The 23,751-nt window shown below is 48.0% G+C and overlaps 1 protein-coding gene across 4 annotated transcripts in view; it reads left to right on the forward strand.

Moving 5' to 3' along the window:
• WSB2 (WD repeat and SOCS box containing 2) overlaps positions 1-23,751 on the forward strand; it is a 263,989-nt gene that overhangs the window by 93,982 nt on the left and 146,256 nt on the right. For all 4 annotated transcript variants that reach the window (XM_069619202.1, XM_069619204.1, XM_069619201.1 and 1 more), the window contains one exon: positions 12,086-12,309. In XM_069619202.1, the coding sequence (XP_069475303.1) occupies positions 12,086-12,309 (224 nt within the window). The remainder of the gene's footprint in view (positions 1-12,085; positions 12,310-23,751) is intronic.

The following is a 23,751-nucleotide window of genomic DNA, read 5'->3' on the forward strand; positions in this document are numbered from 1 at the left end:
GTCAACAAATGTCTAGAATCCTGTATGAGACCTTCACAACAGAGGGTTCCAATTATTGCCATATACATTGCATCTCATTTGTCTTGATCAAATTGAGACGAAAATGCATCAATTCTGCCTGCCCAGCTGGATTTGGAAAACATCTTATGTACGGGAGAACATATTTGCTGGGTTTTTCACAAGGTGCATAACTTTCAGTGTGCTTCAGGCACTGATCAAAGCTCTGGTACATATCCAATCCACACGCATTAAAGCGCGCTTCACCTTGTCAGGATTTTCTGTAAGGATGGTGTTGGTACAATTACAGTTTTCAAGAATCATTTCGGCTTTGTGATCTAAATTTATCAAATAGAGATTCCGCTGTATAATGAAAGAATCATGAATGTCCTCATATAAGGAACATCCTTACTATAACAAAACACCATAAGTCCATCTCGGTCTCTCGCTCTCACCTGATAGTCAACTATGCGGCTCTGCTGTAGGCTATGGTAGGCGGTCTCGACACTGTTGTTTGACCGAATGATCCACCCACTACAGGCCTTGCCACCACCTCTGTCTCTGCAGGTATATTGTGCCAGTTCCCAAACTATTCGCAAAACACTTCTCTGGCATACTGCTATACCTCTTCTCAGCCTTGGAGCAAGCCTCGCTGCGGTCTCCCGATGTCCTGCATCTGCTTTCCAGGCTTTGATGCGAACTCTTTAGTCGCCTGGTTCTCCCTTGGTTTTATTGTGGCTTACAGCTTGCCAGAACCCCATGGGCCGTTGTCGGACAGGTCAGCAGATGACTAAGAACAAAGTCCTTCTTTGTTGCTCAGTTTAAATAACGGAGACATCCCCAGCATAACATCCTTCCAATGGACAGCAGATGCTCTAGCTTAAGTCCTGCTCATAGGTAGCATTTTTGATCACTTTGATATTTCACAACCCATAGTTTCTCAGGTGATCTTATGTTTTTAAGATTTACCCGTTAAAGTCTGCCTACTTGGTGGGATTTCACATGGGTTATGCCTCCCAATTGTGTCTTTTTCCCCAGGTAAGGAGTCCCTTCCCATGACATCCTCCCACATGTTACCACCCCTAGGGGGACTATTCGTTAGCAGCCTCACCTCCCTAGCCTCATGGAAAGGGAGTGTACCCTGGGGAGAAGAGATGCCATGAAGGATCGTCGCAGTGGTATAAATGTAGCAACTCTTCTAGGTGGTCTAATCGAACCTTTGCCTTAGCGCAAGGTTTTAACTGTTTTTGGAAGCATGAGGCAGAGAGCTACTGTCATGATGCCTACCCCCAGGCATCCGGTCCAAGCCCATCAGCCCCGGGAGCAGGCATCTAGACATTTAGTAAAACCTCAGCAGCCCCGGCTAGGGGCTATCTGGGTTCAGTCCTGGCGCCTTAGGCGCCAGGCTCATAGTAGAAATCAGTCCTGGCACCTAAGGTGCCAGGCTCATAGTCATTACTTACCTTAGGCAGACCATGCTGCAAATGACTCCAATCCAACATGAAGCCTGAAAGGGACTATTTTTCTACAGGGACTATTTTTTACTCGGGTGTGGTTCTAGGGACTTCTTACCTGGGACTACTTTTGAGGCTATTTAAACCACACCCGACCAGCAACACACGCTTCGTTATTCTGCATCCAGCAGCGTAACGCTCACCGTGCCTGCAGCCTGCATCCAGTCTTCTGCCACGCCCGCCTCGAATCCGGAGCTCCTAAAACAAAGAGGAAAGAAAGGGACAAGGTTAGAAAATGAACTTATTTCTATTCCACACCTGATTCTGGATCCATCTCGTCTCCGGACCTGTAAAGAACATCATTTCTGCACGCGCCGCACCTCCAGCTGCAGCGCCGCGCCATGATCATCAGTCTTCACAGCATCCTTCGGGTCGGCGCTGCCTCCATCATTTCTTCGCCGAACTTCGGCATCTAGGAGACAAAAGAAATCCACAAGGTATGCCAAGGGAACCAACAAATATAATTCTTACCACCATGGACTTACCTGATTTACCACCTGAGGCATCCTTTTGTGACTCTCCATATATTCACGTGCCGCATCTGTAAAGAGAGACAAAAGAACACGTTTTCCACGTGCAACATTTACCGGACAGCGACGGGTAATACAGACTCTTACCTGAGCGCCACCAGCTGCCACAAGAGCATCTTTTCACGAGCCAGCTGCAAGACAAGAAAGGAAGGGGGGAACAAGAGTGAACATCGGACATATTGAACTCTATGAACTTAATACTTACTGGTCCTCACCAGGAACCTCAGAGTCAATACTCTTCAGAACTCTCCCGAGCCTTCAAACCAGTGAAGTAACTGGAATCGACGCGCCCCTGCAAATCCACGCAGGATGGAGAGCTCATCTTTCAAGAATGTAAGGTAGGTGAGATTGCTGTGAGGGCATTTCGCAGGTGATTAGTTGGGGAGGACTGTGGGGGTGCCATCACTTGAATCCACAAGTGGCTAAAGCCATCTCCCCACTTGCAGGAGAATATTTCTACGGGTTAAGCACACAAAATTAGGAGGGTAGATCCAGTCAGTCATCGCTGCACTACGCATCACGTGGGTGGAGACCGCAGCTGTCCGGGTCCGACCGACGCCCCTGTGGGAGCCAGGTGAGCGTAACAGCTACACAATGAATCTGTGAACAAAGAAAAATAGCTCCCACCCCATTATTTGATGCAGATATCATGTACTTCCAAACCATGTGCTTAGGGATGGTGGAAAGGAAACCAGTGGCTGTGATGCTGTAGGCTAAGTTAGATTTGTAATACCAACTTGATGGATTACAGTGCATTGATGTCTATCGCTTTCCCTGGAAAACAAGGAAACGTGATGATCCATTTCAGGCACCTCTGATGAAGGAAAACCTAGAGCTATGGTCTGTAGCCTAACTGTCTTTCACCAGAGATCTCGTACTTGTCTTGCTAGCCCATGGGCAAGGATTATTTCCTTCTATTTTGTGTTGGACGCTTTCCCATAAATAATCAAAATGGTCTTTTCCAACACTGGAAGTTGAGGAATTGCCATCTGGCAAGTGTATGGAAGCCTTGCCTTTTTATTTTTTATTAATAAATAAAATAAGGGTAATTCCATCTCTGGAAGGGAAATCTGCTGTTCAGATTCCCCTTTTAGAAGCTCCATGCCAAAAGCATAGTGTGCCCCTGTGCCCTGCTGAAACAATATCCTGACCTGCAGCGCCTGCTCTACCAGTGGCACAGAGTAGGTTCAGGTGTCACAGGTGCCCTCTTGACAGCTGCAGTGATAGCCAAGACTCTGTCGTGCAGGGGCTGTATTTAAGATATGCACACCTGTTACAAAAGCTACATAATTCTGAGATGTTAAAGTTCTAATGGGCCGTCACACATCAGACCAGGACTCTTGCTACTGGCCTAGGATGCAGTGCACAATTAAAACACTTTTACTTTATTTACCAAGAATTCAGATTGAGATGGCACCCAACCCATCTCACCCCCCCTTTTACAAATACCACAGGCCACAATGGACCATGAACCAGGCCGGTGGGTGGTAATACAATATTTGTTTATTTTAAAATTCAAATGAAATCACACATTTAATGTTGGTCAGCAATCACCAATGTGGTGATGATTACACAGTAAATTGATGGAATACACTTAGTTAGACCTTTTCATGTAAAATGAACACTACACTGGATTTAGTTCCCCCGAAAACTGAGCAAAACGGCCCACGAAATGACTGAAAGTTTATTTTACATGTGCTGTTGAATGGAAAAGGCACAAATGAGTATAACAGTATTGGATGTGCAAGAACACTAGCAAACTACAAATCAATGTCGTAACAATGTGTACACAATTCAGAAAATCGACTTCGGAAGGAAAAACACAGCGCAGCCCAAATCGCAAGTGGAGAAATCATTTTCTTATTGTTACGGGTTTAAATGTCAAAACAGCTTGAAAAACGGGTTCAACAGACAAAATCGAAATGCGCCTTTTATGCTAAGGGACAGATACACATCGCAGGAATAATAGGAAAGTGAAAGGGTAACTTTAAATTACTGACAGGATGCGATTCCTAATGGGAAAGGACATTCGGTTTCAAAAGTGAACACAGTGGACAGGGAAAATCGGTTTGGAAAGGAAATGACAAGTTTTACTGAAACTATATTTTAGTGGCTAGAAAAGAGGAATGCCGCCCGCGACACAGGTTATTTTGCAAGTGTAACCCTTTCACGCTGTGTGTCTCTTTAGATGGGAATTTAATTAATTTATTCCAAATATGACTAAGGACTTATGCAATGGGCTAAAAGCATAAGAAAGAATGGTGCTAACACAGGGAAATCAAGGAACAGCATACACAGAGGGTTGTGAGAATTTAAACAGTTACTAGTGTACTTTTGGGATTATTTACAGTGGGGAACAAATGGCAAGGTATCAAAATGGGATATCCTGCGTTTTGCTATGGGTTGGGGTGATAATTACAATAAGCACTTGGATTTGGAATTTTGGACTGCCAACCGGGTATCCGAACAGCGGGGCAAGGGTCTGGTCACGGCACAGCAGCGCATTAGCTGGATAAAGCAGGACGCAGGGAAAGCAGGTAGCGCTGGATAATCCCAATAATGATTCAGCCACCTTTCCCCTTTCTCCCTGAATTGGTGGGAGTTTTGTGGGGTTTACTTCTGAAAGGAGGTTCTGCCTGGATAGGAGGGTCTGGATCAGCTATCCCTTTCCTGGCAGTGGAATCTGGAATCTTGCAGGGTGAGAATGAAATGTCGGGATCTCGGGGTATGCTGCAGTGGGAAGTCAGGAGAGTCAGTCCTTTTGTCTCTGACATCACTGGATTTAATATGGGGTCAGACTTTTGTCTTGACATGCCTCTAACAACTGGATTGGTCAGGGGTGGCAGTCACCGCTTTGCTGTCAGCCGGTTGGACTTCAGGGACATGACATCAGTTTTATGGTGTGTGCTTACGACGCCCATGGCCCTCCCACAGTTACATTTGCCAAAATCACATATGACCCAAAATGCACATTTTTACACTTGTGATGAATTCATTCATGATGTGCTGGAAAATCTTTTGGCATCAGCGTCCTGTGTCGATGACGTCGATACGCCGTCCTCGAGGGCCTCCGTCGAGCCGGCGTCACCAAATGTTATAAGTAGGACACACGACACCCTTAGCCTCAGTTCCATTTTTTCAGCGAATGTGTTCGCTTTGGAGATCTCGGCGCTCCTCGACTCTTCTAAGTTCTGTTCTTTCGGTTCCTCGAACCTGTTTGTTTGTGAATACCTATGGTGTCCTCGTCTTCTACCCTGCGGCCGGGTTTTAAGAAATGTTGGGAATGCGGGTCAAAGATGTCATTGACGGATTCGCACGTCACTTGCCTCTGGTGCCTCGGTGGGGACCACAACAGGGACGACTGTGTGGACTGCCAGTCACTTACTTCGAAGGCTTTGCGGGAGCGTAAGAAGAAGCTTTCTGTAGGTAAGGTGGCCAAGCCCTGGAGGTCGAAGTCCACCGGTCTTTAGACTGACAATTCGAGGGGCGACTCTCCGAATCGTCGTCATCGGTCCGGGGGGGGGTCTCCGTCCCGGAGTAGGTCCCACCATTCCTCTGCCTCTTCGAGGCACTCACGGAAGCCGTCACCAGTCGCCTTCCCCGTCCTCGTCCGGCGGACTCCGCCCGTCGGCGGGTTGCTTGTCCCAACAAGCATTCCACTCCTGCAGAATGGGATTCCTTTCGGCAGGAGATGATGGCGATTTTTCAGTCACAGGGCTCCAGTCTGTTAACGCCGTAGAAAGACGCCAGCCGTGCTAGAGACACCACTCGCACGCCTTCGAGCTCGAGTGGTCGTCGCGATAGCCAGATTGAAGACCTGCGGCAGTCATTGCACGACGCAAGTGGTCTGGACACCTCTCCGGAGGTGGAGTTCTATAGGCCTGAGCCTGGAACCCATGCCAAGTCCTCATACTGGCACCTTATGTCGAGGGTAACGGAATACTTGGGGTGGTCTGCGCCACCAGTGGATTTTCTGCAGGATGACCTGACGGATATCCTCGACCAAGGTCCACCAACTGACCCGGTACTGCCATTCCATATAGCCTTACTGAGAATGGTGGCAGCGGCTTGGACTGCCCCGGAGAGTCTCCCGGCAGTGAACAAGTCTTTGCCACGAAAATACCGTCCAGCCAGTAGCGACCCCTGCTACTTGACCACATACCCCACTCCGGAGAGTTTGGTGGTGCAGGCGTCTATGGCCCCATAAAAACAGGCGTCGTACCCTACCATCCCTCCTGATAGGGACGACAAGCGTTTTGATGGCTGGGCGAAGAAAGTGTTTTCCTCAGGGAGTATGGCTTTGCAGGCAGCCAACCCTGTGTGTGCCTTGTCACGTTTCACGCATATTCTGTGGAACTGTATTTCGTTAGCGGCTGATCATATTCCCGAAGGGGAGGAACGGGATGGTTTTCTTGCCATATTGCAGGATGGCAAGGATGCCATGTGTGAGTCCGTTCAGTCGGGTCTGGACATGGCAGATTGTGTCAGCCGGTCCATGGCGGCGAGCACCATAATACACAGGTTTGCGTGGTTGCGGAAATCAGGGTTTGCTCCGGTTGTGCAAGCCCGGCTCCTCAACATGCCTTTTGATGGTGAACATCTTTTTGGCAGCAAGGCTGACGAGAGCCTTGAGAGGTTGCAGATCTCCAAAGCTGCAGCGAAGTCGTTGAGCGATGCAGTTCGCCAACCTCCGCCTTTTCGTCCTAGGGGACAGCAATGGAGGGGAGGTTCCTTTCAATATTACTCATCCTTTAGTAGATCGAGAGGGGCTGAAAGTCAAAGGGGCTACCGTAGGAGAGCCAGAGGTGGAAAACAGGGTACTCGAGGTGCCATGGCTGCTTGGGCAGTTGCCTCTTTACCTTCAGGCAATGCCGCAGCCGCTTCAGCTCAGTCATGAGGCCATGTCCCATGGTTCGCCATTGGGGGAAGGCTGGCGCAGCATCTTGTAGAATGATGTGCCATTACTTCAGATGTGTGGGTTCTGGAGATCATAGCCCACGACTACTGTCTTCCTTTCAGGCAGAGGCCTTGTTTCAATCCACCAGGGAATCTCTCTTTGTTGAGTCCAGATCCGTTCCTTGCGCAGGTAATACAAGCCCTGCTGGAGAAAGGCGTCATAGAACTGGTGCCTGCAGCGGAGAGGAACAAGGGATGGTAATCCCCTTATTTTTTGGTTTCGAAGAAAGACGGGGGATTGAGACCCATCATGGACTTGCGCGGTTTGAACGAACTCCTCAGGATGGACAAGTTCAAGATGGTTACTCTTTCTCAAGTCCTCCAAGCCCTTCAACTTCAGGACTGATTGGTGTCTCTCGACCTCAAGGACACTTACTTTCATGTACCGATCCATCCCAAGCACAAGTTCCTGAGGTTCGCGGTTGGCGACTCGCACTTTCAGTTTCGGGTCCTGCCGTTCGGATTGACCTCCGCCCGGAGTGTTTTCACCAAGCTCATGGTGGTGGTGGCAGCGTATCTCAGGAAAGGGGGGGATTCATGTCTACCCATACCTGGATGATTGGTTGATCAGGGCGCGCTCTCCCGAGCAAGTCCTGGATCATCTGTCCGTTACCTGCAACTCCCTTCACAAGCTGGGCTTCTCCCTCAACTTAAAGAAGTCCACTTGACCCCAACTCAGCGGCTCCAGTACATCGGAGCAGTGCTCGACACTTCCCTGGGGCAGTGTTTTCCTCCCCAGGTGCGGGCTCTTCACATTCAGCAGATGGTACACAAGTTTCAACATGCCCAGAGTCTCCCGGCGTTTGAATTATTGAGGTTGCTCGGCCTCATGGCATCCTGCATTCTCCTGGTGCCAGAGGCCCGGTTGCGGATGAGATCTCTGCAATGGGCTCTCAAGATGCAGTGGTCACAGTCCTCCGGCAGGATGTCGGACCCCGTTCAGGTGCCGCCCTCGGTCGCTCAGGACCTTCTGTGGTGGGCCGACGAAGGCACTCTGATGAAGGGGGCTCCGTTTTGGCTACCGTGGCCAGAGGCGACGATCGTGACGGACGCATCCCTCATGGGATGGGGAGCTCATGCCAACGAGTTGACAGTCAACAGTCGTTGGTCTCCGTCAGAGTCCAGACTCCATATCAATCTGTTGGAGCTGAGGGCCGTCAGGCTTGCCCTGAAGGCTTTTCTGCCGACTGTGCGAGAAACAAATGTCCTGATTCTGACGGACAACACAGTGGTCATGCACTACCTCAACAAAAAGGGGGGGCGCAGAGTCACTTCCTCTGTGCAGGGAGGCGATGCAGCTCTGGTTCTGGGCCATCCAGCAGAGAATTTCGATCTCAGCAGTTCATCTGGCTGGAGACGAAGGAAACGAGACAGCGGATGCTCTAAGCAGGCAGAGCGCGATCTCTCACGAGTGGGAGTTGGCTCAGGAGATTCTCCTGGAGACCTTCGACCTTTGGGGGACCCCTCAAGTGGATCTCTTCGTCTCCAGTGTCAACCGGAAGTGCGAAAGGTTCTGCTCGCGGGAATTTCCTCCAAGAGGAGCCTTAGGAGACGCGTTCGTGGTGGAGTGGTCCTTCCACTGCTGTACACGTTTCCTCCAGTCCCCATCATCCCGCAAGTGCTTCAGAGATTACGGAGGTTCGGTTCCCGGATGATCCTCATTGCTCCGAGGACGTGGTACCCGGACCTTCTCGACTTGTCCATCTGCCCACCACGTCTTCTTCCCTACCGAGACGATCTGCTCTCACGGGAGGGGGGTCAGGTTCTCCATCCAGAGGTCAGATCCCTCAACCTTCACCTTGGCTTCTGAAAGGTTGAGGTATAAGGATTGGGACCTCCCTGAAGACATGATGGAGGTGTTGCTTTCGGCCAGACGACCGGCTACAAAGTCCCTGTACCGTTGCCATTGGAGAAAGTTCTGCGACTGGTGCAGGGTTAAGAATGTGGACCCTTTTTCATGTGACATTCCTGTGGTTCTGTCTTTTTTGCTTTCTTTAGCCCACAGGGGCTTGCAAGTGGGTACCATTAAAGGTTACCTGGCGGCGCTGTCCATATTTAAGCGCTCGTCTGAGGAGTGTTCTTATTTTAAAATCCCTTTAATTTCTCAGTTTCTGAAAGGGCTCACTAATGTGTTCCCTCCGTCACCTTGCCAGGTGCCCGGTTGGGATTTGAACCTTGTTCTCGAGTTTCTAATGGGTGCTCCATTTGAGCCTTTACATTCTTGTCCTTTGAGACTGTTAACCCTGAAAACAGAATTTTTAGTTCCGGTCACTTCTGCTCGCAGAGTGAGTGAGTTACAGGCACTTTCAGTTAAGCCACCCTTCACTGTGTTTCATAAGAACAGGGTTGTCCTTGGAGTTCGTGCTTCCTTTCTTCCGAAAGTGGTGTCGGAATTTCATTTAAGCCAGAAGGTCATTCTTCTGGCATTTTATCCTCCTCCGCATCCTGGTAAGGACGAGGAGAGCCTCCATAGGTCAGATCCTAGGAGAGCTTTAAGTTTCTACATTTCACGCATGTCCCGGTCAGAGTGGATGATCAGCTCTTTATAGGTTACTCTGGAAGGCGTTTGGGACAAGCAGTTACTATGCAGACTTTGTCTAGATGGATTACCTTGGCAATTTCTGAATGCTATCGCTTGGCGGGTAAGGACCCTCCGGTAGGTTTACGGGCCCATTCTACTTGGGTTATGGCTGCCTCTACTGCCCTGCAGAGTGGTGTTCCTATTTGTAACATCTGTGAAGCAGCCACTTGGGCTTCGGTCCATACTTTTGTACGACACTACTCCCTAGATTCTATCCATGGGCAGGATCTGACCTTTGGCAAGACGTCCTTTACTCTGCAATTTGATTGGGCATTCTAAATTTCTATATTCTAAATTCTTTTTCCCTCCTCCATACGTTGGTACTGCTTTGGGAGTCTGTCATAGATATGGAATATGTCAGAGGACCCAATCCCCTCGAAGAATAAGTTACTCTCTTACCTGATAACGTTCTTTCGATGGGATCTTCGACAACGTATTACATATCGCTGCCTCCCTGCCTACCCCGCCACAGAATTTCTTATGCGATTGCAGCGTACGTTTCCGCAAGGCTTTCTGTGGTCACACTGGCAGAAGATTGATGCCACATGTTCTGGGGAAAAAACTACAGCTGAGGCTATGGGCGTCGTGCGTCCTACTTATAACATCCGGTGACGTTGGCTCGACAGAGGCCCTCGAGGGCAGCGTATCGACGTCATCGACGCAGGACGCAGACGCCGAAAGACTTTCCGAAGCAACACAGCTGTGGGGATTACTGTCATAGATATGGAATACGTCGTCGGACCATCCCATCGAAAGAACGTTACCAGGTAAGAGAGTAACTTGTTCTTCTCACTCTGAGGAATGAAGAAAATACAGAGACGGAAAGAATAACGAAATCGAACACTTACTTGACGGAGATGCCGACGAGTGTGACAAACAACCATGTCCCCACTCCGCTGGAGCACGCCTGAAGGCGGTGAAGGTACCTGGGTTGCCCAGGGTGGAGTAGGCACGCTGAACAGAGCAAGAAAGGGGAAAATAAACAAGTGGAGTAAAACCACGTATGGGGCAGTCAGACCCGCAGAGAGAGCATGTCCAAGAGGGTTACTGGAGCCCTAGAAACCGGAGTGTTGGACATTGACAGAGGCCCAAGAGTAGGCCCCAAGAGCTAAGAGGTCTGGAGATCCCCATCGAGATAAGTGGAACTTTGCAACACATGTGAAAGGGAAACTGCAGGGTTCAGTCAAGCCAAGAGCAGGAACAAAGGAAACTTGGAGGCTTTCTTTGTATAACACCCGTAGAAAAAGAGCAACCCAATTGGTGGGGACGGATTAAGGGAATCATCCCTCCAGTTTAAGAACGTGAGAAATGTAATTTCTGTAAAGACTTGTTCTTTGATGAACTGTCAAGAATTAACATTGGAACCCGGGAGACCCAAGTAAGATTGACCTAAAGAAGCCTGAGCAGATGGTATATTGTTCTGGGTTATTTTTATGTTGTTTTTCCTTAATATGGTAGGGGAAAATATTAATAGGTAATATTAATATTTAATAGGTTTTGGACTGAGGACTATTTTTGTTTTGACTCAAGACGAGCGCCTTTAGTTTAGTTGATAGGAAGGGAAATCCCTCTTAGCAATAGGGACAGATGGGCATTTTTCTTTTAAGTTAAACGCTCTTGAAGTGATGTCCTGAGTCTGACTACTCCTTCTAGTTCGCCACAGAGAAAAGTCCTTTCTAAAGTACTTCCTTTGTAAGATAAATGGGTGTTCCAAAGCAGCAGGTAACACCTAGGTCCACACACCCTGCACTCCCCACCCTACCTGAGAGACTGTGTCCCGTTAACTGAATGAAAATACTTTACTAAGATGGCCACCGTGGATCTAGAAGGTAGTGCTCAATACGGAGCCCCTCTTCCATTTCCATGGCAGTTGCAACAGACCAGGAGCGGAAGCAGCTGTGGCAGCGAAATCGGGTAAGTGTGAGGGATAGGGGGGGAAGGGAAATGAAGGGATAGTGGGGGGTGGAGATGGCTTGTGGGGGAAGCAGCCATCGGGCAGCTTGGAACATGGGCTTACACCTGGGGGGGATTCAGCCTGCGTTCTTTGCTGCCAGATTGGCAGCCTCCCACGTGCCAGTGCTAATAAAGTGTATATATATTATTATAGAAACTTGATTGGACATTCCTTTATTTTGGACTGCTCTACTTTGCTGTTTGGGTTGCTACTGAACCACATTCGCATCCCTCTTGAATAGTGCCTTCCCTCAGCCCACATTATCACAAAAGGCGAAGGAGATCTATCTCTTAACTGTGACCATGTTACCTTCATGGTTGGGTGGAAGTGTGAGGGCTGAGTAGGCGTTTTTGCCTCAACTCATCCTTGTGCTCTTTCAGGGCAGAAGTCAATTCAGCACAGTGAGACACAACTGCTAAACATGTGCAAAACTTGTGGATTTGGTGCTTTTAGGGGAGGCAGGGGATTGCAACTGTCAATTGTTTTAGAGATTTAAGCTGTTAAACTACAATTAAGCATGTTTTGAATTTTCTTATTTTTTTTTCTTCTTCAGGAACGTACATGCATTTGTACAAAAGAGCCATTGTGCTAAGGCAGCGGATAAGAAGGTGCGAGGGCCTGGCCCCAAAGAGAAGACCCTGGATTGCGGACAGATTGTCTGGGGTCTAGCCTTTGATACCTCTTCTAAAAAGTGGGGATCACACTCTGACCTCCCAGGCTTGATTCTGGCAACAGGGCTGAACGATGGGCACATAAAGATTTGGGAGGTGTTGACAGGTTTGTGAGACTTCACATTCAGTTTCCGCAAAAACGTGATTCTTGGTTAGTTTCTTTTCTTAATCTTACCTCAGATGAAAGGCAGTAGCAGGCGTGCTGGTATTGGGGCCAGTCACTCTCCGTTTAACACACATGTTCAATCGCAGCACCCATGTTGGCAAGGCAAGCGTGCGCTTTCCAGGCATATTATTTGCACCTTATGTCTCTTTAGCTCTTATTTTGCTTGGTGCACATTGGATTTCTTAATTATTGGCATGCCTCTTTTGTATTGTGCATGGGATATGTGGTAGGTTAGAATCGGGAGACTGACAAGCAGGCATGATTTCCGAATGTTTTAATAATTTCTTCAACATGAAAAGGGTTCACCTTAAGACTCCAAGCCTTACTCTAAGAAACAAGTTAAAATAAAAGGGGGGTGGTCGTCAAGATGTCTTGCATAAATGAAGTCCTCAGTCCAGAATCCTATTCTAACCTAGTTTCTTGCCCTACCTTGTAAGAGGATTCAATTCAACACTACAGCTAAGTCAATGCCTAGTCTGGGATACTGAATGGAAGCCCTTATTGATATATCTTTATGTCCAGTTCATGAGTTCTGAATGACTACCCCTATATAACACCCCTCTCTTGGAATCCCCCTGACCCCACTGAGCCAAGAAGTAGTTCTGTTTTGCAAGTTAAAAGGTTTATTTGAGAATTTAAACAATATATATATATATCACTTATAATAAATTAATAATTGAATATCACACTTAATCTGAGCAGTAATCAATAATGGATAGTCTGGCACTAGCACACTTCTTTATAATCAATGATGAGTGGTTATAGGATGGATAAGATAGCAACAATACTTTTATGATTTCAAACGGATGCAAGGTGGAATGAAAATGCAGTACAGAAAATAACTTGATAGGATTTCAGCAAAAGACAATGTAATCACGTTCTTGGACAATTCATCCCTCCCTTAATGCAATGTAAGGAGATGAATAGAATGGGACTCAGTTCTTAGGAATGCAATCAAATAGAATTCAGTTCAATTCCCCCCCAGCATCTTATACAACAGATAGGAGTTTTGAAACACAGACCCAAGTGCTTTGAATATGGTGACAATGCAGTGAGAAATATGCTGAAAATGCTTTTAATTCCCTTTAGGAGGTTCAGGGTGAGTGGTATCTAGTTAATATTAGTCCAGGCTCACTCTAGCAATAATTCAGGGATGGTTCTTAAGAGGCAAACGAAATTTAGTAGTTCAGGCAAAAGCAGCTATCTTTTTACAAGTAATGAAATCGGGCCAAATCGCAAATCGTGGCAAAATTCGCGGGTGCGAGAATCGTGATTACAGAGAAGGTATAAGGAGTAGCAAGTCGGAAAAGCTTGTTGAAAAGCTGAGATTCTAAGCTTTCAGAGGAAAGTTAAACCAAGTTCCTAGCCCAAACGGTTCCAGAGATACGGACGATTAAATAAAGGTAGTTTTTCAGATTTGAAATTTTAAAAGTTCAAAGCGACAGGTTACAGCTTGCAGCTAGAAAATGACAGGTGACAGCTTTGCAAATGACAGGTGACAGTTAGGAGGCAGTTCTGGTTAGATTAAAATAGTTTGGATTAGATGATTTTAACTAAGAGATTGGTTCTGCACAGTTCTGCTAGGTACTCACAATATATTTAGAAATAGGCCTCGCCACGGATCTGGTCAGGTTTTGGACTGGACTCCGGTTCTGTCCTCGGCACTTCACAGTGATCTGGGTCAGCTCTCTGGTTCTGCGAACAGCGGTCTGGGTCAGCTCTGCTCTGCTGGTCTAGCCTCTCTGGATTCTGGATACTGCTCTGCTTTCTAGGTACTGCTACAGGTTCTGGAGATTGATGGATTTGAAGTCTGGATCTCTGGATGTGAAGTCGTTGATCAGCATGCTCCGCAGCAAATGGAATTGAATGTCCTCTCTAACTTCCAGTGGCTCTTTTTATGTCTTTTGAAAGTGGGTGTGTGTGCAGCATCACTAGCCAGCCCCTCTTTCAACTTGTCATTGGCCCAATTCTCCCCTCTCCCATGATTGGGGAAGGAACTGTGAGTCAGAGTGATGCTGTAGGTTTTATGGGTCAGAGGATCCTCCCCTGGTCAGTTTGCCCACAAATCTATATTTGATCAAAATACTTATTTCTCAAATACATAGTGGTTTGTCATTGCATGTACATATTACCTATCACATGAGGTAGTCTCTGTCCCAAACCTGCTCTTCCTGAGGGCTTGCATTCAGAAACGGCAACATTTTCGATTTTAGTGGGTTATGCAACCTTGGTTCTTCATTAAAAATTATACACATATACACGGCCTGTCCATACATACTCCAGTAAATTCCCATGTCTCTAGCTTAAACACAGAGTCTGTAGTATCCATAAATAGCGGGGTTTTTCCCCAGAACATCACACAAATTCCCAACGCGTCTTAAAATGTGCACAGAAAAATCACAAGAATTATGGTATCATTTAAATAATTTTGACAAGTCCGCACCATGAGTTATACATCTTTCTTAGAATCATATTCTGGCCAACAGGGTTGTGTCTTTTCAGGTCACATGGTGAAGAAACCAGTTTATCCAGTTTCTGCCAAGCTCAGAGACCCTGCCCCTCCCAGCTTCTGCCAAGAGGAAGCTATTTTACGGCCACCCTAATAAACCATCAGCCTTGGCCCAGGACAGGCCTTTGTTCAACTCCCTGTAGCTGCTCCACCCCTAATCTAATCAGAGAGGTGACAACTCCTTTTGGCAAGGGGAAGAGTGGCTGAGCAGGTTTTAACTCCTGTGGGGGTAGATGTCAGGCAGAATTCAGTTTCATTAAGCCAGGTTTCAGATAAAATGTCACTTTTTGTTCCCCAGTTTAAGTCAAGACAATTTTTACATATGCAGCTAGAATGCTGATTCTAAGTTCAAAACTATGACATTTCAACAGTGACAAACTATGTGACACTCAAAGTAGGTCACTCAGTTAATTTAAACATTTTCGATTTTTGGTAGTTTTAAATCCAGTTTCAGTTAGGCTGCTGCAGACATGCAGAGCTCAGCCAGTCTTGTTATGTACGTTGTCTTGGGGCTCTTCAACTTCCCAGATTTAGTATGCACAAATACTTCATTCTGCCAGATGTCCGCTGGTGTTCAGTGAGATTTTTGGATGTGTTGCAATGTTTGAAAATAGGCATTTTGAGCTGGCATTCAGGGAAACAAAAGGTGATTTTAAAGTGCGGTTTTTCCTTTGGCACACACTTCACTCATGGCACCCCGGCCCATCCTGCTCGCACTGGTGGGTGGCAAGTTAGGCAACCATTTTAGTGTGCACAAACTGTGTGGTTCTCCTAGATTCTGGCGCACATGTGGGCTTTTTGGCCATCTTGGATTTTCTAAGCCCACAGCACCAAATGTTGCAGCATGATAGCTCAAACGTGGGTCAGGACACCCAACAAAGCCCCCCCACGTGACTGCCCTTTGAATTTGAGTCGATGGGGAGTCGGGCGCACAAGGGTTTTGACCCACGCACTGGTCTGTCCGCATAATCTTCTTCCAATTCTGCAAATGGCACAGTTCAGCATCTTTTCCTCCATCCGGTACTGATCGATCGGTTCTCCTCGCCGGTCCTGATGGGAATATTGGGCGGTACCCTGGGCCCCTCGGATCGTCCTCCCAGTCTCCGGATCGTACTCCTTGGCCAGTCTCCAGGTTTTCTTTCTCCTAGGACGACAAAAGAAGAGCGGCAATACCTATTCATAGACATTTTTCCCCCACCATTGATATAGTGGGGTGGCATATAAATTTATAGTCAAAACATATGAACATGCACATTTCTTTTTGCATTCAAAAACGAAAACACCCACATTGAGAAACTCAGAATTTGATAGGCGATATGTAGGATATTTTAAGTTAGAACTGAATTAATCTGAGACAGTACCCTCTAGGATTCCAGAGGATTCCTCCAGTTGTTGCAGAGTGTGCCTGGGATGGCAACACTTCAACTGGTTAATGTGAACCCACTTGTCTTCCCCCTCTGCCAAACCGCCTTTGGGGATGCGGATCTTGTAGGCCACAGGGGAGATCTTGTCTATGATCTCAAAGGGTCCCTTCCATGTAGGCAAAAATCTTTGCTGTTTGGCCTGGTTCCTTTGGAAATTGTATAAATAGACCCGGTCCCACACCTGATATTCCTTCCTGGAAGTTTTCAGGTCATAGTGGGTCTTCATACTCTCAGCTGATCTTTCTAGATTCCGCTGAGCATAGGCAAAAGCATGCTGAAGGTGTTTCCTTAAATTCTCCACATACTCATGAGTTGTGGAGGCATTTATCAACGTTTGCTCTTGGGTTCTGTAGAGCAAATGCTGAGGAAGCACCATCTTGCGTCCAGTCATCAACTCAAATGGTGACATTTTGGTTGCAGATGAAGGGGTAGATCTAATGGCCATTAGGACCAGAGGTAATCGGATATCCCAACTTGGCCCAGAATCTGCCACAAACTTCTTTAATATGCTCACAATGGTTCGGTTGTATCTCTCCACTGCTGCAGAAGAAGCTGGCCTGTAAGCAATGTGTAGCTTCCTTTTAACCCCCAGTATCTCCCACATCTTTGTCATTACTTCACTGGTGAAGTGGCTACCCATGTCTGACTCAATCCTTTGAGGTAGACCGAAACGGGAAAAGATGTGGTTAATCATCAGGGCAGCTGCAGTTTCTGCCTTGCAATTTGGGGCTGGGAGACATTCCACCCACTTGGTAAACAAGCATGTAACGGTCAACATGTACTTGTTTCCTCTAGTCGAGCGAATCACAGGGCCTACAAAGTCGATTTGCAAATCTGACCATGGCAGTGTCATCCCCCTCTTTTGGAGGGGTGCACGGTGTGTGAGGGATGATGGCTGAAATTGTGCACACACAAGACACCCCTTCAAGTATTGGTCACGGACCTGCCCCATGTGTGGCCAGTATGCAACCTCTCAAGATTTCCAGTGTTGTGTGAAACCCCCCTATGACCGGCGGTGGCTGCATCATGGGCGTGACTTAACATCAGGCTTCGGAATGAGGTAGGAACCACCCACTGATCGTGGCCAGCTTTGGATTTCCTTACCAGCAAACCGTCTTGGATTCAGAACATTTTTGGACATTTCATCAACACCCTTAGGTCCTCTTTCCCAATGTAATCGGTATCCGTCGGGGGAAAGTTCTCAGGGTCCTCAAGGTGCTGGTAAAATTTACCAATTATTGGATCCCCCTTCTGAGCGGTAATCAAATCAGCATCAGGGGTCTCCTTACTCCATTGTGCAATTGAAAGGTCATTGTGAGCATTTGTCTGGGACCTAGTGATAGCAGTGACTTGGATTTCCACCAACAGGGACTCAATCTCAATTAGATCCCCTTGGATGGCCCCGGTTTTGGCCAGCTGATCAGCTAAGTCATTTCCAGTTTTGTCTGGTCCCTCTATTTTGGAATGACCCTTGATCTTCTTCCAATAGATGGTCATCCCCTTCGAGGTGACCAGATCATCAATGTTTTGGATCAACTTCCCATGTTTCAAGGGTTTGTTGTTAGCACATAACATGCCTCTGGTTTTCCAATTAACCAGGTGCTCCAAAAACCTGTTCCGTACATAATCTGAATCTGTGATTATGACCAGTTCGTGGAGTTGATGCTGGACAGCAGTGAGGATGGCCTGATGCACAGCCATCAATTCTGCCACCTGACTACTTCGGGGACCAATTTTGTATCCAGCGGAGGGTTCTGGGGACTCATTCACCCATGCATTCCCTACGCCGGCCACCAGTTCGTTCTCCCCGTTGTTGTCAACATGGTAAGAGCATCCATCCACATAGACAGTGGGCATTCCCTCACACTTGTCCTCTTCAAAGACTTTGTGTGGGGAATTAAGGTATGCCTCCATGTTGTCCTTGATTTTTAGACTTTCGTCCTCGAGACAGTTTTCTCTGGCACAATCATGCAAGTCAGCCAGACCTTGCGCGAGGGGACTCTTCTTGTTTTGGCCATATCTGACCTCCACAGGAAAGCCTTGCATTGACAGAATCCAAGAAGTAATTCGGGAATTACTCACATTTCCAGCCCGGATTCTGTCACTTTGGTGTGGAGTCTCCACTATGATGTGTTCCCCCTGGATAAACGGGCGGTAATTTTTCAATGCCCACACCGTTGCCAGAAGTGCCTTCTCACAATCGTTGAATTTTTCCTCCACAGAGGATAAAGTTTTGCTCGCATAGGAGATTACTTTATTGACCTTGTCATGCTTTTGGTATAATACTGCCGTCAAGCACGTATTAGAGAACCCCGTCTCCAGGAAGAACTCCTTGTTTCTGACAGGGTAAGCTAGGCAGGGCGCTTGTGGGAGGCTTCTTTTGAGTTGTCTTACTGCCTCGGCTTGTTCTGGACCCCATTCCCACTTGACCCCCCCTTTCAGGAGATGAATCAGGGGTCTGGTGATCTCTGCGTAGCCCTCAATGAACTTTCTGCTGTAATTAGTCAGTCCAAGGAGGCTCCTTAGTTCCCGCAGAGTTGTGGGGTCTTTCAGTTTCTGAAGTGCTTCCACTTTCTTTTCCTGGGGACAGAGACCCTGAGGAGTAATCTCATGCCCCAAGAAATTAACACGGGTTCTACACCACTGTGCTTTCTGAAAGGAAAGTTTTGCTCTGGCGGCCCTCAACTGGGTCAGAACATAACGGATCTCCTCCACAGATGAACTTTTGATGAGGACATCTACATAAGCCAGGTTACCCCTTGCACCCAGGTCGGGCATGGCCTTGTGTAGGAAAATGTTGAATTCATTGCCGGAGTTGAGGTATCCGAAGGGAGTCCGGGTCCATGTGTACTGCTGGCCCCCAAAGGTAAAAGCCAGCTTGTATTGGTCCTCCCTACTGACAGGCACAGTCCAGTATCCATTGGTCAGGTCTATTGCAGTGAATACCTGTGACCCCTGGATCTGGGCCAGCCCTTGGTCAATGTAGGGCAGAGGCCATCGGGAAGTATGGACCCGTTTGTTGAGCTCCCTGAGGTCGGCGCAGAGTCTCCACTGGCCGTTTGGCTTCAATATTCCCAGCACCGGATTATTGAAGGTGCTGTGGACTGGACGGATCATTCCCTGGGACTCAAGGTTCTTAATTATTTCAGTAAGGGACTCCATTGATGCGAGAGGCAAGCGATATTGCTTCACAAACACAGGAGTCATGCCGGGGTCCGTGGGGATTGTTGTTGTGTGGATGTCAGTGCGACCACAGTCATATGAGTCTACCGCAAAGAGATCTTGGAAATCCAAGAAAACTTGTTTCAACTTTTGCTTTTGTTCCAGAGTCACACAGGCATCAGCTAGGTTGACTCTCTCTTCCACCATCTGCCTGAAGCCTGGAAAGACTTCTGGTTTGGCTATCTCAGCGGCCTCCTCCAGCTGGGTGGAAAAGTCCCTGGTCAGAGTGCTGATTTGGACTGGAGGCCCCAGGTGGGAAAGGCAACCCTCATGGACCTGGAAAATCACCTCATCCCTCCTGAAGTCATAAGTCACATCTTCCTTACCATAGGGGCAGGAAGTGTACACCAGGAAGTTCACCCCATGCCGGGTATAAATCCTGTTTGGTGTTGTATTGTCATCACTGTCACTGTCAAAACAGTCCCTGGGGATTGGTCCTAACAGTTCATTTCCTAAATCGATGGAAAAATGTCGGTCATCAACCGCCATTCCAATAATGGTGCCTGCGGCTAGAGTAATACTCTTTAAGTCACTGTTATCCACCTCTATTAGAATGGTGTCATGTTCTATGTTGACTAATGGAGTTGGGTTTACCCCCAACCCTTGCTGTTGGAGAGAAGCGTTTAGATGTATGTAAGCATCAGGGTTTTTCAAATGTTGTCCTCTTTTAACTTTCACTTCCAGGGAGAATTGTCGGGTCCTTTCTGGGATGGTGACTTCCTCTTTAATCTGAATTTCAACTGCATAAGGTAGCAATTGAGCTGACCTAAATGCTTTTTCTGGATCATCCAAGCCCATGGGATTATCCGCTAATCGGGACCAAGCTTTGAAGTTTATTAGGTCCAAACTAATGGCAAAGCGATTGAGAATGTCACTGCCTAAGTAAAAGGCGGCAGTGACGTCTCGCACGACCCAACAATTATGGACTATGCTCTTGTTGCCAATGGAGATTTTGAGCATACACCTGCTTGGCAGGAGATGTTTGGAATTAGGTGCTTCCAGGTCCATTTCCCATTTGTCTATCAGTATGAATGTGGGAATGGCTGGATCTTTTGGGAGTTGGCGGAACATGGCTTCGCTGATGAAGCTCTTACGGTTGTTCACACGCACTCGAGCGAGAACAGAGTCCTTCCCATCATTTAACTGAACAGGGATGAACAACTGCTCTCCAATTTGCTGAATATCAGCCAGGCTCTGAGCTGATTTCACATCTTTATGGACTATAGGAGTGGGAGTTTCTGATTGTGGATTAGTAAAGAATTTCAGGGTGTTTCCTTCAGGTGCGGAATACCACCTTAAACTGGAAGGAAGGTTGATTTTCAGAAATAGAGAGGACCCCCCCATCACCAGTCTGTTGTCCTACTGCTATTACTGTCACGTCTGGAGTTTGGTTGTTCTGGAAGTGAAATTCTACTTGGTCAGATTTTTGTTCAACCATGTGGCAGGTGCCGTTTAAACTAACATGGTTGACACTCTGTTTTAATTTTATTGGTCGGCTAGTCTGGGTCCAGAGGACCTTGTTTACACAATCTATTAGGGGTGACAACCTTCTCAGGAGGTAATCCCTAGTAAACAAGGGGTGCCCTCTGGAGTCACTACTATGACCGGGTGTTTCACCTTGTGTCGCCCAATTTTAATGTCCAAGTCTGCAGTCCCCTCAACGGGAATTTCCTTCCCGTCAAAGTTCTGCAGTTGTCCAGGAAGAGAGGTGAGAGGAATACGGTAATTCTCCCCCCTTCCTGCATTTAGTTCATCAAAGGCCCTTTTGGACAGAAGGGTAGCTTGGGATCCAGTGTCCACCAGTGCCAAAATTGTACCCTGCCCCTGTACTTGTACCGGGGCATAGTATCTTCCCTCCTTCTCCTCAAGGGGGCACAGATAATGCACATTTTTGGACAACTGGTGGGCTAACTTTCTGGTTTTGGACGTTGCTAGCGAAGAGATTTGGGCAGAATTCTGTGGAGAGCCTTGGGAATCTGAAAGAAAAAGTTGGCAACTGGAGATCAGAGCCATTGTGGGTTCCCCTGGCTCCGGTTCTGGGCCGCCTCCCCCTTTTTGGAGGCAGTCACCAGGATGGGTTTGAACCAGGGGATTTTGGTATTGTGGGTTCTGGGATGAGATGATGGGCGGCGGTAGCTCAGTCTCCATATCTCCCCAGTCTGAATTGGCATCCCTTGGGACCCATTTTTCCTTGGGAGGAGTTCCCCCATCTCTGAAGGAGAAGGTCCTTTCCCCAGGATCCTCTGAGGATCCCTCTCCCTCAAATTGGAAGACCTGTACCTCCTCCACAAAGTGGGTCTCTTTGGGTCCTTTGTTTCTCCTACCCCCCCTCTGCTCCTTGGGAGGCGGGCTTTCAGGGGCAGGAGATTTTGTTTCCGGTTCCTGGTTTTCCAGGGGCTGTTTACGAGTTGGGAAGGAAGCTTCCTCCAAGGCTTTACACCCCCTTCCCCTTGTACCTCCTCCCTGGGAACCGGTGTGTTATCGGGGTGCTGCCCCCGTCATTCTTCTGGAGTACCAGGTCCAGAGTTTGGGGCATTCTGCGGTGGCACGCTCATCTGAGGGTTCTGTTGAGCCCTCAGTATGTGACCCAGATCCCGTGCCATATTTTGGACCTGGCGCTCTAACTGGGAAACCCGCTCAGGCTGATACGGGGCTCTATTTTCTCCCCTGGGCTGATCCCGGGAAGGGTAGCTATCCCTTCTCTGGTAGTACCCCTGGTTGGGAAGATTTTGGTACCCCTCCACCCTTGGCCTCCTCTCCCGGATTAGGTTGTCTGGGCTCAGGGAATTGGGGAAAGAAGGGTGGAGGATTTTGGGGCTGGAAATTGGGCGGATACCTGGGGAAAAAGTTCTGCCCAGGATTTGGGGAATTTCTGCCCTCCTGGGGGAAGTTAGGAGGGAAGTTCCCCGGGTCAGGTGCTTGGCTGGATCCCCCCCCTTGGGCTGGAGGAGTCCACACATAACCCAGGATTGGTCGGTTTCCCTTGTAGCGGGGGCTTACATAGTCAGGGGAGTGGGGGACCCCATTTGTGGGACTACCTCCTTGACTCCCTGTCTGTGACTGGCCCGAGGGCCTTCTGGGCTGTGAATTATTAGGTGCAGGTAGGTTTTTAGGCCCCCCCATCTCCAAATCTAAAACGGGGGCAACCTTTACCTCTGCCACCTTGGCAGCAGCAGGGGTGCTGTTGGTTTTGGGGTTTTTGGGCGCATTATTTTTATTTTCTATGGGCTTCTGCACCTCTTAGATCCGGGTAGCCTGTTCAATGACCCAGTCTAAAGATCTTTTCTCATGAAAATCTCTCACGAGCTGGGTCATTATATATTTGGGCAAGGCATGGAAAAATGTATTGACAAATTCTCTGCACCCTTCTGGTGGTCTGCGCAAAGGCACGTTTCAGTTCTTGCACAAATTCTTGTGGGGCCTGATCCTCCAACATTGAAAATTGTAGGCTGCCTTGCGAGCCTCTTGAGGATTTCTGTGAACAGAAAAATGGTTCAAGATGGCCGCCTTATAGGTGGACCATCTTAAATGATTTTGGTCCTTCAGCCCCGCAAAGAAACTGGAGTATTCTGGTGAGAAGGTCCACTTTACATATTGAATACAGTTTTGGCTGTCCTTCAAATGGAAAGTCTCCATCATTTGCTCGTAGAGCTCCAAGTGTTCCCAAACAGAGTACTTGGCGTTCTTATGATAAGGCGTGATGACACTCCTGATTGCCTTAATCTGTTTCAATGGGTCCTTAAGCAAGGCCCTTTTTGCCTTATTGGCCTTTTTGGTTCGGGTAACCCTGGTCCATTCATCCTCTGACTCAGAGGCACTGCTCCCAGAGGTTCCTGTCTGATCTTCCAGGTTTTCCCGGATTCTGCGAGCCTGGGAATGGCTGGCAGAATGTGGGGACCTGGTCTCCTGTGTCCTGCGCCGTTCAGAGGAGTCTTCAGATTCCTCCTTGCTGCCAGGATTTGATGGGTACCCCCCCACTGACCTAACTGGGCAGAGGTTTTCAGGAGGCCCTTAATGGGCCCCACTAAATTGCACTGTGCTTGGGTGCCCATATCCAGATGCCCGGCCCTCCATACCTGGGTAGTACTGGCCTATGAGCCCCAGGCTTTTGGCTGGAAAGTAATCTGCCATCCCTGTGGCCCAGTGCTCATGTGTGCCAGGGAACATGGGGGTGGCAGAGTCCAGGGACTGAGAGAGATAAAGGCCTCTGGTACTAGGGCTCCTGAG

The sequence above is a fragment of the Ambystoma mexicanum genome, chromosome 10 (genome assembly GCF_040938575.1).
Source record: "Ambystoma mexicanum isolate Mex_15411 chromosome 10, UKY_AmexF1_1, whole genome shotgun sequence".
NCBI classification, from domain to species: domain Eukaryota; kingdom Metazoa; phylum Chordata; class Amphibia; order Caudata; family Ambystomatidae; genus Ambystoma; species Ambystoma mexicanum.